Below are 13,972 nucleotides of genomic sequence, written 5' to 3' on the forward strand. Positions count from 1 at the left end.
ATTATGACTGAAAGTGCAAATCTTCTGACAGAATGATGGTGGAGAATGCATACAAACCTACCACTACACTAAAAAAATAAACTTGACATGAAATTTAAAGAGATACACATCTCTAAGTTTACATACAGTCTGGTACCTTATTTTACAGAGCACGAAAAACTGTTTCTTGCCTCCACAAGCATATGAATTACAGGAAGCAAGAAGGTTTGTTTCCCTTTCTCTCTGAAAGAACTTAACAAGAGAGAATTCTCCAGGTAAGAGGACAACAAGACATTTTGAGTCTTTGAACATGAATGAAACACTCTGAAAGAACAAAAACGACCAGCAGTTACGGAGGTTCTTTGCGCCCACCACCCTTGAGCAGAAAGCTGGGAAAAAATAAACTTCACAGGAAGCTATCACAAAATCTTCACTGAATGTAGAGGAAGATTCTACGTATTGGTTCTGCAAGAAACAAAAAGGGACTCTGGGGAGACAGAATCCCATAGCCAATGTAAGAATATGAAAGGAAGAAAGTGTTATTTTGTGTGAATAAATCTCTTACTAAGAAAATGTTCAGTGACTTTAGCACAAAGAATTTCTCTGGTCAGTCATGCTATTGAGAAGAAATGAATGAAATGGGCCAACTACTGCCCTTTTGTGACCACTTATGTTGTATAAATAAATGAGATCATGTTTTTTCCAAGGCATGGTAGCCTTTTTTTTTTTTTTTAAATACATTACCTTAAAGAAAAAAATTTTGGCAGTCATGCATACTTTCTAGGACTGCTCCATTAAATAATGCAAAATACAGATTCACTGACAATATACTGACTAAAGATCATATTTGCTAAAAGAAAATTTTAAATGCTTTAAAAAGTTGAAAGGCTTTTTAAAGAGGGAAATCAACTGAAAAATACGTTTTATAAGATCAATGGAAATACACAAAATACTCACGATGACCTGATAGCAATATTAAACAGCCATTTTTCCTCCTTTTCATAAAGATTAATACAAATAACAGGTAAACACAATTCTGCTTTCACTCCATTGTCTACAACTGCAAGGATTACAATTTCTTCCTAATTTATTATTTTATAGATTATTGCTATTCTAGACTTCCTACACTGATCTCTTCTTCAATCATTCCTGAAAAGACAAATTAAAACCAAGATCTTGCTTACTACAACCACACAGTAGACATATATGTAAATGCATATATACAATGGATGCTCCAAAACTAATGCCTTCTATTTTATTATGTTGGTTCATGTAGTCAGAGGCAGATATTAGCAGTATGGCAGAATGAGTTGAACCTTCCCACCAATATTCCATGCTGCCATGAGACAGATGGCAGCAGACAGGCACCCTGACAGAATAGCATCTGACACAGAAGTGCATATGAAGCTAAGATGTGCAATTTAATTCATTCAGAAAAAAATTGCATCCATTCATATTAGTCAGTGCTTGCTGAACTTTGTGGAGACCAAACAGTGGATATGAGTACAATGAGGCAGCAGGTGATCCATTCCAGCAGTGGTGATGGTGATGTAAAAGAAAAGCCATGTTTCAGACAGCAATACACAGCCGTCACATCAAAAAATGAAAAATGCCTCCATCAACACATCCACACAAATTGGTGGATTACAATCAAAGAATGGTGTAAAGAGTTGAATATCAGCTTTAATGTGTTGGAAACAACGGTGGAAACATTGGAGTATTGAAAAGGTTGTGCCAGGTGAGTCCCATAAATGGTCTCACAGGAACAGAAAGAATACTGTATGTACATATAGCAGGAGCTACTGAACTAATATCAGGCTGAAGGCGACAATTTCCTGGATAGCACCATTACCAGTGATGAAGACGTGGTGTAACCACTATGAGCTGGAGTCAAAACAACAGTCCATGGAATGGCCACATGCACATTCTCCACTGAAGTTCAAGATATAACCTTCAGTGATGTACGCTGTCTTTTGGCATAGGAAAAGGGTGATCCTTCTAGATTTCCTGGAACTCAAACAAACCATCAACTCTTACCACTACACTCATCACTAAGCTGAAGGCTTGAACTTCCAGAGTCATGCCAGAGAAGAAGACAACATTTCTGACTTGAATATATTCAGGCCAATGAAAGATGGACTGTGCAGGCAACATTTTCCTATCAATGACATGATCATAGCAGCTGTGAAACAGTTCACAGCTGGTCACCTCCACTGATGCAGACTTGGACAAGCATGGCATGCCAGCTGTTGTTCATCAGTGGTAAAAATGCATAGCTAGTGGTGGTGACTATGCTGAAAAACAGTGTATTTTCTACCTAAGAATTTGCTCTATCAAATAGCGTTATTGTGCTCTTTGTATCTGTTGTAGCTTCCATTACTGAAGTCATTACTTTCATTCAGAGCGACTCACATATTATACACTCTGAAGGATGTATTAAGGTAAGTTTCACTTAAACAGAAGGTGTTCAAACACCTTAGGTTGTGGAATCTCCATCCTTGGAGATAATCAAAATTTGAATGGACAAAGACCCGAGCAACCTGCTCTTGCTGAACATGCTCTGAGCATGGACTAAAGACCTCCACAAGTACCTTTTCACCTCAGCAATTCTCTAACAGTCTATGCTGCCCTGACCAGACATTTCAAACCATACATACATTTATATTTTATAAACAGACTTCTGTAAGTGTGCTGTTTAAACTTGCATTTTTCTTGACTACTTCCTTAGTATACTCCTTTTTCTCAGAAAAGCAAGTATCGCCATTACAGAAAGTAGTTTTAACAGAAATAACCAGATTGTGTTTTCTTGCTCAAGCTTTACAGGACAAATTCTCGCTTCTCATCTAACTGGAACTGAAAGAAAGAACAGGATTTCAAGAAATCAACTATATCAAGATGGCTTTTGTTCCATTCATTCTTGATCTATCATAATCCCACTGGGCCACCTGTGTTCTCATCCTAAAGAGATAACATCACACCTTTGACTACATCTCCTTAAATTGTAATAAATACATGCCATTTGGTAATTAAGTTTATAGGTTCCTTGGTATGTAAAAGCAAAGAAATCAGAGGCAAATACTGCATCTTCTGCATTTTATATTCTTTCTTTTTTCCCCTCACATCTATTGAAATCAAAGAATCAACTAATGAACTGTGAAAGGTTGAAAGGAATGTTTGGAGATGATCAGCTAAAGAAGGTTGTTCAAGACATTGTTCCATTAGGTTTTCAGTATGTCCAGAGGACAGACTTTGCTATTTTTCTGTTTAGCCATTCCCAGAGCAAAAATTTTCTATTTGCTTAAATGGAATTTTTTCAACTTCATTCATAACCATTTCTTCCTGTTCCCACTTAGAAATCTAGCTCCATCTTCTCTACTCACTCCCATCAGGTATTTCTACACGCTGATAAGATACCCACTGAGACTCTTCCTCTCTGAGCTAAGCAGATTCTGATCTCTCAGCCTGCCTCTCTTTGTAGAAGAATTGCTTCAATTCCTTAATCATCTTAGTACCACTTTGATGGATTCCCCCCAGTTTGCCCCTCTTGAACTGGAGAGCCCAAACATGAACTCAGTACTTCAGATGTGGTTTCACCAGTGCCGTGTAGAGGACTGTAGAGGACCTTGATCACCCTGTGGTTTTCTTCCTTATACAGCTAAGGAGGTTGCAGGTCATCTTTGCTGGCTGTATTCAACTTGGACACAATCAAGCTATACAGCATGTCATCCTCCAGCATACACTGGTACCAGGAACTATCCCTTCTTTGGTACATTTCCCTCTGTTAACTTGCATGAGATTCTTGCCTAACCATTTTTCTGTCCTGTTGAGGATGATCCTTCCGAATAGCATTATAGTCACTGGGTCTATGAACTGCTCTTTCATCTGCAAGTACGTTTGTCTGTTCAACAAGGTCATTAACGAAGATGTTAAATTGTACTTCGACCTGTATTGATCCTTGAGCTACCGTGCTGGTCCACAGAAGGACTTAGTGCCAATGATCACAACAGCTTGAACACAACAGTTCAGCCAGTTTATTACAATCCACCTGACTACGTACCTAATCTGACTTTACAAGTTTGTCTAAGAAGATGTTACAGGAGACTATTAAACATGTTGGCAAAGCTGAGATAAACAACATTCACTGCTTTCACCTTAACTACCTAGCCATCTTATGACTGAAGACTGTCAAGTTGGTCACACACAATTTTGTCTTCGTAAATTCATACTAAGTACTGCTAGTCACCTTCTTGTCCTTAATATATTTGGAGATGAATTCCAGGTTTATTTGTTCCATTTACTTCTCAGGGACTTAAGAGGGGATGATGAAATTCTTCTTGTCCTTCCTGAAGACAGGAGAAACATTTGTTTTCTTTCAGTCATCAGGAACTGTTACCAATTGCCATGACATTCCAAAGATTATCTAGGGATGCTTTGCAATGACATCAGCAACAACTCTCTGCCTTCATGATGCATATCATCCAATTCCACAGTCTTATGTATATCCAGTTTACTTAAATGAGCGCTAACCTGATCTTCCTCCACTGAGGATAAATTTGGTTCTGTAGTTTCCCACTGATCTCAGAGGTCTGGGATTGTTGAATGCAAATCTTATCAGTAAAGAGCAAGGCAAAGAAGGAATTAAGTGCCTAAGATCTGTTGACATCCTTGGTCATTAGGCACACTGTACGATGCAGCTCATGTTTTTTCTTGTCTGTGCTTTGCTGCTGGTGAATCTAAAGAAGCCATTTGTTGTCCTCTGTATCCCTCATCAAATCTTACTGTAGATGGGCTTTGCTTTTCTTAAATCCAACCCTGCATGCTTAGACAGTGTCTCTGTATTCCTCCTCAGACACTTCTCATACGCTTTCTTTTTAGAATCGAGTTTATCAGGAGCTACTTGTTCATCCAAGGTAGGCCCCTTGCCACCTTTATTTGATTTCCAGCTCACTGAGTTGGACCATTCTTTTCATTGTTTTAGGTTAATAGAAACATTGGATGACTTCTAAAAAAAATTCTGTTTGAAAAGAAGGTTATGTTTAAAAGGAAAGCCAAAATGCAGATTTATCAACTGATTCTTCATGTTCTGATAATATTGCCTTTGAAGTTATTAAAAAAAATAATTTGTTTCACGACAACAAGCCTGACATGATAAACATGACATGAAAATTAAAAGCTGTTCAAATTGAAGCTTTATTCTATTATTTCAGTTTTAATCATGAAACCAAATAATCACTAGATACTGTATACCACTTGTTATCAGCAGAAAAATCATTTGCCCAGGATTAGAAACTGACGTTCATCTCTAGATGTAAAGAAAGACAATTTTGCAGCAACAGGCAATGCCGAAACAAAAATAGATCCTATAAAAAAATCTTCATGATACTGTTAGAAAATAGCAACAAATAAAATATAATTTTGTAAAAAATTTGGATTTTTCCCTGAAGACATCTGTAATTCAAAGTCCTTGTTACACCATCACAATTACATTTTAAAATTTGACAGAATATTGTTCATTCATATCCCTTAAGAAATTTGTGCACTTTCTATGGCCATTTTTGAAATAACAAATTTCACTTCCATTTCCTAAAATATACACAAGTAGTTTTAAACATTGTTGCATGTAAGATGACTTACTTCTTTACATCCTTAAACAGCTAAAGGCAGATTTAAAAAAAAAAAAAGGGATTTGAACATCCAAATAATAACTTAGCCCAAATTCAACATTTCTTTTGGTAAGAAAAATAGCTAAGCATATTTCCTAGTTGCAAATTTATCTTTGATTATGTAGCTATGTTAATATTCCGCACTGATACCATTTTTAGAGTGCAAGTACTCACTGTTTACAACAAAGCACAAAAAAAATTAATCCCACAACAGACACATTGTCAAGATGATAAAAAAAAACAGAACAGACTAAAATTGTTACACAACTAACATTAATTCAACAAATAATTAAAAACAAATAATGAAAAACCGGAACCATTACCTTTCTTTTCAGAGGACCTAAGCGTGCTGATTTAGCATCTGGTGCTTTATAAGTCAACCATAAGGCACTGGCCACATGTTGAATAAAACAGACTGAATCACCGTACTTTATTTCTGGGACTCCCATTCCATCAATGTCACGTTTAAGAGCAGAATCCTGCTTTTCTTTTAGTTCCTATGAACATAACATAAAAGTTGGCATTTAATCTCTGTTCTGAGGCAGGATAAACCACTGAATTCTACAGTGAACAACATTCCAACATTGAACAGTAATGTTTATGACACCAATGCTGTTAAGACACAGCTAAAAGTTTGTTTCACAAAATTGTCTGTACAAAATTATTCAGATTCTAATTTGTTAAAAATCATTTCAAACTTGAAGTAACACCATAACTACTGGAGAATGAAACATCAAGTAAAATCCATTACCAAGTAAATATGTATTAAAAAAATTAAATTATTAAACGAACTTAAACATTTAACCTAACCTAATCAGTCAGTGATCACTGATTTCATCAAACTCTCAATTCAGTAGAGTCTGAAGAACATTATACTATTAAATTTTTCAAATTCTATCTTAAATATTTACAAAAAAATACGCAGAAACATTTTAAAATTTACTTAGAATACTTTTATGCTAGCTAAGTTTTTCTTATAACTAGTATATGCAGATAAAATGTGCACTTGCAATGATGTCTCTGTAATCCAACAACCAGCAAATCACTTTTGCAAATCAGTAAGACTTGGATTTTAAACATATTTTACTTTTGCATTTCTTTATTTTTTACATTTGTTTTATTTTAACATTCATTCTCTTTGTAAGAGTAGTTGGATTCTATCAAATCTGTTTTAAAGTCACTTCAATGCTTGGCTGGAACATCCAGTAAAATTTTTAAGCCCAAGATTATAAAAGCAAGCAAATTTATTTTTTTCAATAATACAGTTTTCCTCTCAAAATTGAATTTGGGAATGAGGACAGAAATATGCAGCAAATTCTGTAATAGTAAATTTTGGATAGGTGTGTATGTTTGCTGTTAAACAGAATATGAGTATTAGGTTACTTCTCTCCTATAATTCCAAATCCTCTGATAGATCAAGGTGTAAACTGTTGCTAATTTCTTGCTAAGTAAAAAAAACACATCAGACATTGATAAATCGTACATGTAACAGGTTTTCATTACTGTTTAGTGAATGCTCAACATCTGTGGAGTAAAAGATTATCTACTGTAACTGTGCTAATCCATTTTCATTTAAATGGAATCTAGCTGTCATCTTTCAACAATAACTTTAGTTGAAACCACCTTATAACATCAAGCTGAAGGAGAGTGAAATTACAATGTATTCCCTGTAATGGGAATACCATTACAATGCAAAGACTATGTGGAAATCACATCATACCATGTTTATGTGGACTGCATTACCACATACAGGTAAAGATGAACATTTGCAGCGGGGCCATTAGACAATGAAGAACACAAGGAAATAGCACAAATGCATTAACTGTCAGAAATAAATTATTTAGCTCTACATAGTATCCTAAAGATTAAAGCCTTTTTATCAAGTATTACAACTGTGTCAAGAAATAAGCAATACCAATTAAGATACTGTTTGTTAAAAATAAAATGATACCGGTTCTTTTTGATTACATTAAACATAAATAAAATAAATATTACATTTCAGAATATTCTTGGGGCCCTGAAGGCTGCTTTCTCTTTAAACAACAGAGCATTAATTCCTCTTTGTGAAGTTTTGCTCTTTGCACTCTGTCTAGTTTCTCTAGGATTTTAGCCAAGTCATTTGACAGCAGTGTGAAAAGAGAGGGTATATTTTCTAACAGCTGTTAGAAGCATAAGTTATAAAAAGATTATTGCTAGCATAAGATGAAAAAAAAAGTAGTAAGAAATATGATCGATAAGATATTTGTATATTTGCAGCAAAACTTCCAAACTTTTTCTCCTCCAAAACCCTCTCTTCACAATCTATTTTTAGTTTAACTCCCTGAGGCCACAAATGAATCAAGCTGAAAAAAACAAATTACATCATAGTCTGGAAGTTGTCAAAGGAAAAATAACAACAGTAATGAAAAAAAAAAGGAACAAACAGAATAAATGAAGCTGACAGAGATAAGCAGTTTTCACAAGTTGTTTAATACACTAGAAGGGCAAGATTTAGAAAATGGGAGAATTCCAACATAAGAGACGGAAGGTAAGGAATGGCAGACTGAATGAGACAAAGAAATAATTATCTTTACAATGATTTTTCAACAGTTTTCTTGTAGAAAAATATCCTTGATACTTCAAGGGCCTGTCAATATACCTTTAAAAATGCTTAGACAACCTGACTGCTAAACACGTAAGACTAATCTATGTATGAAAATTCAAGTGGCATCTTTTAGTGTTGCACATTGTTACTGCACTAAAATTACTGCCATCTGCTGCAGTAATTTAACCAAAGAAAAAGATGCAAAGTTGACAAATATAAGAACAGAGGACCGATACATACAGCTCACTTACTTGCTAGTGTGTTTACTATATCTTATACCTTCCTGCATATATTTCTATGTCCTAGTAGCCATCAAAGGAGAAAAAAAACAGGTACTTTCAGTTTTACTTCCTGCTTTCTGCTCCCATATAAAATAAGATGAAAAAGCAGTGCTTACTTGGAAACAGTAACAATAAAATACAAACTTACAAATGCACATTTGAACTTTTAGCAACTACGGTCTCTATAAGCCCTATCATCTTATTCCAAAAACTAACTAAACTTTGTGATTACTACTAAACTATTACGACATCCTAATGCCATCTTGAGCCCCTAAGATAGCTACATGTTGGCAGTAATATTAAAATGATATCAAATCCTTCTGCATGAGTCATCTGTGACTTTTGAATGTGTTAGAATGTTACTTACTCAGACTACACAAATAATTTCTTCATTGTTAGTTGTATGTGTGGTCATGGAAATAAAATATGAAATCTCAAATATTAATTCTGGGCTACGATAGTTTTTAAAGAAAAAAATTTAAAATATGTATTGCTCCTCATTTTGTTTATGCTCAAATGTAAGTACAACCAAGGTTTTGCTCAACAGAGTACAGTGAGCCAAGTACTATGCTGGAATGAGAACATCCCATTTCAAAACAGGATTCCATCTGCTGTAGGGAAACTGCTGTTTCTGTGGTCACAAGGCATTACAGAACGCTTGGCTTAAAATATGAAGATTGACATTTTAAAACTTTTGAGAAAGTAAACCTCATTTTAAATCAACAAGACATAATTTTGTTGTATTTTTTCAACTAAGTTGGTATTTATTTGCAGCAAACAGTCATATATGTGTATTTTGCTTTCATTCAAATCAGCACCATAAACTAGAATGTCCTATTACTGTCTCTTTACTATATTCTTTCATGTTAAAAAAGCTCAGTTCTACTCTTCTTTATTTTAGAACTTACTAAGGAGAACTCGAATTTAAATTTATAATTAAAAATATCTGTTCTGATTTTCAGTACTATTTGGCAAAAGGAAACAAAACAGTGAAAGTAAGTTTATTGTTAATGAAAGCTATCAAAGGATTTGAAAATCAAGGAAAACTTCTCACAGAAACTCCTGGGAACCCTTGGGTATTTAGTATACTCCACAAAATTCTGCCTACTGGCAAAGAGAATCTCTTTTTTTCTCCCCTCAAGTCTCTCTTATGTTGGCTTTCAGAAAGAAAGAATATCTCAGTGGATAAATGTTTTATTTCCTTTTGGATACTCCACAGAAATATGTATTCTGAGCACTCTCATCTGAATTCAGTGTTGATCCCACTTTAAGAAGAAAACTAGACTAAATAACTCCTAAGGCCCGTTCCAATCTGTGTTACCCTAGGCTTTGAAAGGGCAAGAGTGCTATAAACAGTGAGGTATTCTAGTACCCTATGTTTAAGAATCCGTACACAGTTGGATAGGAAGGAATTAGTAATCTTGAAATTTCTTTTAATTTATGCCATTTTAAGGCATAAGTGAATAATTTTCATCAAAGTGAAAACATCTCTCGATTGATAGAATGAAAATGAGAAAACTGTTTCAAAATTTTACAAAGATTTATGTGCAGAAATTGAAAGACAATCATACTTGCATAAATGTTCTATGACCATTCATTCTAAGTTCTTTCTCCTTTTAATCTTTATATAATCAGTACTTATCCTTTAGGTTGGCTCTACGAGTTTGTTCCTTCTTATGGCCCAGATTAATCTCCGAGGCTTTTTCACATCCAAAACCTCACCTTTCTTTCTTCAGCTACAAGTTTGTTCGTTCTTACAGCCCAGATCAATCTCTGGGGCTTATTCACATTCAAAACCACACCTTTCTTCCTTCAAGAAGTTTTATCCATCCTGTTACCACTGTTTGCTCCTCTTATCTTTGGAAACACTGAAGTCGCTATCCACTGGCCAGTCTGAGTTGCCTGGCAGTAAACAATTATTTTTATTCTTGCCTCAAACAAAAACGAAGTTACATTAATCCAGTGTGCAATTAGGCAGTGAGTACATTATAACAATTTGAAAACAATGTTAAACCAGTAACTGTTGCATTCCTGACACTCACCATTAACAAGGTGTTCTGATTTGCAAAAAAAAAAAAAAGAAAAAAAAAGGAAAAAATTACAGCTGTAATAAATGGCCCTGCACAACACCATACATACAAGCTGAACTGCATAGCAGAAATAACTGATGTATTATTTGGTGAGCCTCTGCCATCTAAGTCACAGTTCCTGATACTTTTTCAATTACTTTGATTAGTTAAAATATGAATCGTTGGCATACTGCATGCAGTCATGCTAATGAAATAGACATAGTTATTTTTAAAATGCTATGGAGGAGTATTTTCTTTATTATATTAATAGAAGTCTAGTGTCTGCCAAAACCTTGAATGATAGATTTTATCTCAAACATATCTAACTTCAGAGATTCTCTTTCACTACTCCTCAGGGACCATACAGCATTCAAAATTACACAGAACATTTAACTTCTTATATCCAGTGAAAGACACCTATTGTAGAAGCTACAGCAACTGTTTGTACTGTCATTAAAGCACGTAAAAATTTTCATCAACTTTGGTGTAAAAACCTTTCACTTTCTGGAAAAAGTAAGTTATTAATTTTGCCTACTTCCATATTCAGTCTTCACCTCTTCTCATTAGTACTGTTTTTCTCAGCTGGAAATGATGAAAAAGCTAGTAACGTGCAATTAGCAGCTGACTAAATTGCACAACATATGGTTTAGAAATCAACAGTAACTTTTTGCTTGCAATTCACACTGCATAAAGAATAACAAGGGCAGAGTTTTTCCAAACTGAACTCAATTTATTTCAGCTATAATGTAACTGAAATGAATGACAATCTAATGAGTTGCTGCCTAACCAAAATGATGCAAAAACATTTGTATTAAATTAACTGTATTTTGTACTATCTTATCTTTCATCCTGATTGATTTTTGTTGTTGTTGGTTTTTTTTTGTTGTTTTTTTTTCAAACTGGTCAGTAGTTTAGTTTACTCTGGAATTTATCTATCAGTCTCATTTCTCTTCAAGGAAATCTTTGTTACTCTTGATTCAGGATATTTACCTTTGGATTTAAATGCAGAAACCCCAATAAGTGCAATTTGTCCGTTAAAAATAAATTATAAAGTTATTGAACCAACTCAGATCTGCATTTGAGTGCTCCATATTGAGGACAAACTTCCATTAAAGTCATTTACCTTTGATGCTCTGAAACAAAAAGCAGAAGATGCTGTGTCCGACTTTTCTCTGTCTAACATTACAAGACCTTCATCATCATTCAAACCCAAGTACATTCCTGTTGTTATATGTCGAAGGCGGAAAGGCTGTCCCCATCTGATGTTACTTCCACTCCAACTAAACATATGAGACATCAAGGAATAATTTATGAAGTCAACAAACCTAACATTTCTATTTCCTGTTTCAGAAATTAGAATGATACATATAGAAAGTCTTTTCTGCTTTTGATTTCAATATTTGCATCATATCAGAGGCAAAACTGCTAATATGTTTGTAAATGGAACCTTGGACAGAAGCAATCACTGAAATTTTCTTGCTTCTCTACCCTCTCTCTGTTTTATTAGGATATTACACATATTGTCTTTAAAAATCACTACATGTTTTCTGCAAAACACCAACGTGCATATTAACTATGATAATACAGTTGACTGCATAAACGAATTGAACTTAAGTGAGGGGCTCAACATTCCAAAGAAGTATAATTTCCTCTAAGACGTAGAATAACTCTGTTAATTACAAGCATACTTCATCTGTAATCACAAATACACCAAGTGTAAAGCAAACAGGCATTGCAGAAGACCACCAAAGTTAAAAGACATTAAGTACCTTTATGGTACACAGAAATTTCATTTCATTTGCAGCAAGAGATAACTAACAACAGAGATTGTGTCTATGAAAGACATCCATGAGAGATATTTCTGTTCTGATTTCCACGCATGCTTCTAAAATTACAAGTGAAAACTAAGCAGCAATGTCTCAAGCAGAAATACCTCACAGGCAACATTATTTTTGACATGGGACACAAACAAAAAAGTCTTGAAATACTGACACTGTATCATTGAGAAATTGCTTTTTATTTTTGAGTATGTGCAAGCTAACATTTATTGTGTAGCAGGACAAATATATTTATGATGTCCTGCTTTAAGAATATTTATCATTCCTATTTTGGGGACTGTTCAGCCCTAGAGAAGAGAAGAATCAGCAGGTATCTTATCAATGTCTCTAAACCCCTGAGGATCCAATAAAGGTGGAGCCAGGTCTTCTCAGTGGTGCCCAGTGCCAGGAGAAGAGGCAACAGACACAAATTGAAATGCAGGAGGGTCCCTCTGAGCAATCAGGAAGCCCTTCTGTGCTATGCAGGTGATGGAGCACAGGCACAGGCTGCCTAGAGGCTCTGGAGTTCTGGAGTCTCCTTGCCAGAGATCTCCAGAAGCCACCTGGACATGGGCCTGGGCATCCTGCTCTGGGTATAACAGCTTGAGCAGGGTGTTGGGCCAGATCCAGTGGTCTCTGCCAACCTCAGTCATTCCGTGCTTCCGTGTGAAATTGATGTTAACATAAAAAAAGTTAATAGCAAATCCAAAAAAAACTGTACCTTATTCGAAGGGGTTCTACTCTCCATAAAGACCTCGCTCGAACACCGGCTCCTCCAGTTTCATAAAGTACTTTCCTATGGAAAGATTCAGAAGATCATCCTCTTGCCTTTGTTTGTGCTACTTGGTTTATAGAACTTAGTTTTCAGAGGAGACTATCTGGGACTCCCTCCAAGCTCAATGAATGAAGATGAACAGAGAAAAGATTTTCACTCATCACTGAGAACACTGTACAGAATCCAGATGTCTGAGGCAAGTTAAGATTTGAGGCCATTTACATTAATCTTCAGAAGTTGATAAAATACTTTGTTTTCAAACTGGTTGAGAATTTTCTTTTGTACCTTACTGATAAAACTATGTAATTCGTACAATTCCCAGTAGATTAATCTAAATTACTCACGCTCTTAAACACAATATTAAAAATAATTATACACATTTGCACAATTGACAATAATCTGCATGAATACATCAGCCAAACCACTGCTAGAATTACTTCTAACTTTCTAACTAAAAGAGAAAAATGGTGATAACTAAAACATTGAATTATAATCCTTACACAGAATAAATATTACAGATAAAATATATTTCTAGTAGTACTGTATATAAAGGTTTTCTTTATTAAAAGTTCTGTGTCCTGAGTTTTCAAGATGAAAACTTTAACACTAAGCATTTTATTTCCTATATTCTTTGTACATTAGAGATTACACAAATTCTGGTGCCTGGATTACAAAATTTGAATTATTTCTGAATGTTAAAAAAATTTCTTACATATATCTCTGTGAACAGGACTATTTCACACATCATTTAAGAAAGCTGGACCTTCTTTTGTGCTTACTTATCTAAAAAAAATGTGCAGCAAG

The 13,972-nt window shown here is 34.8% G+C and overlaps 1 protein-coding gene across 1 annotated transcript in view; it reads right to left on the reverse strand.

Moving 5' to 3' along the window:
- RYR3 (ryanodine receptor 3) overlaps window positions 1-13,972 on the reverse strand; it is a 159,178-nt gene that overhangs the window by 128,970 nt on the left and 16,236 nt on the right. Inside the window, exons 9-11 of the mRNA XM_021402263.1 lie at window positions 13,115-13,189; window positions 11,700-11,856; window positions 5,966-6,139 (exon numbers count right to left, since the gene is read on the reverse strand). Of these exons, the coding sequence (XP_021257938.1) occupies window positions 5,966-6,139; window positions 11,700-11,856; window positions 13,115-13,189 (406 nt within the window). The remainder of the gene's footprint in view (window positions 1-5,965; window positions 6,140-11,699; window positions 11,857-13,114; window positions 13,190-13,972) is intronic.

This window comes from Numida meleagris, chromosome 6 (genome assembly GCF_002078875.1).
Source record: "Numida meleagris isolate 19003 breed g44 Domestic line chromosome 6, NumMel1.0, whole genome shotgun sequence".
NCBI lineage: Eukaryota > Metazoa > Chordata > Aves > Galliformes > Numididae > Numida > Numida meleagris.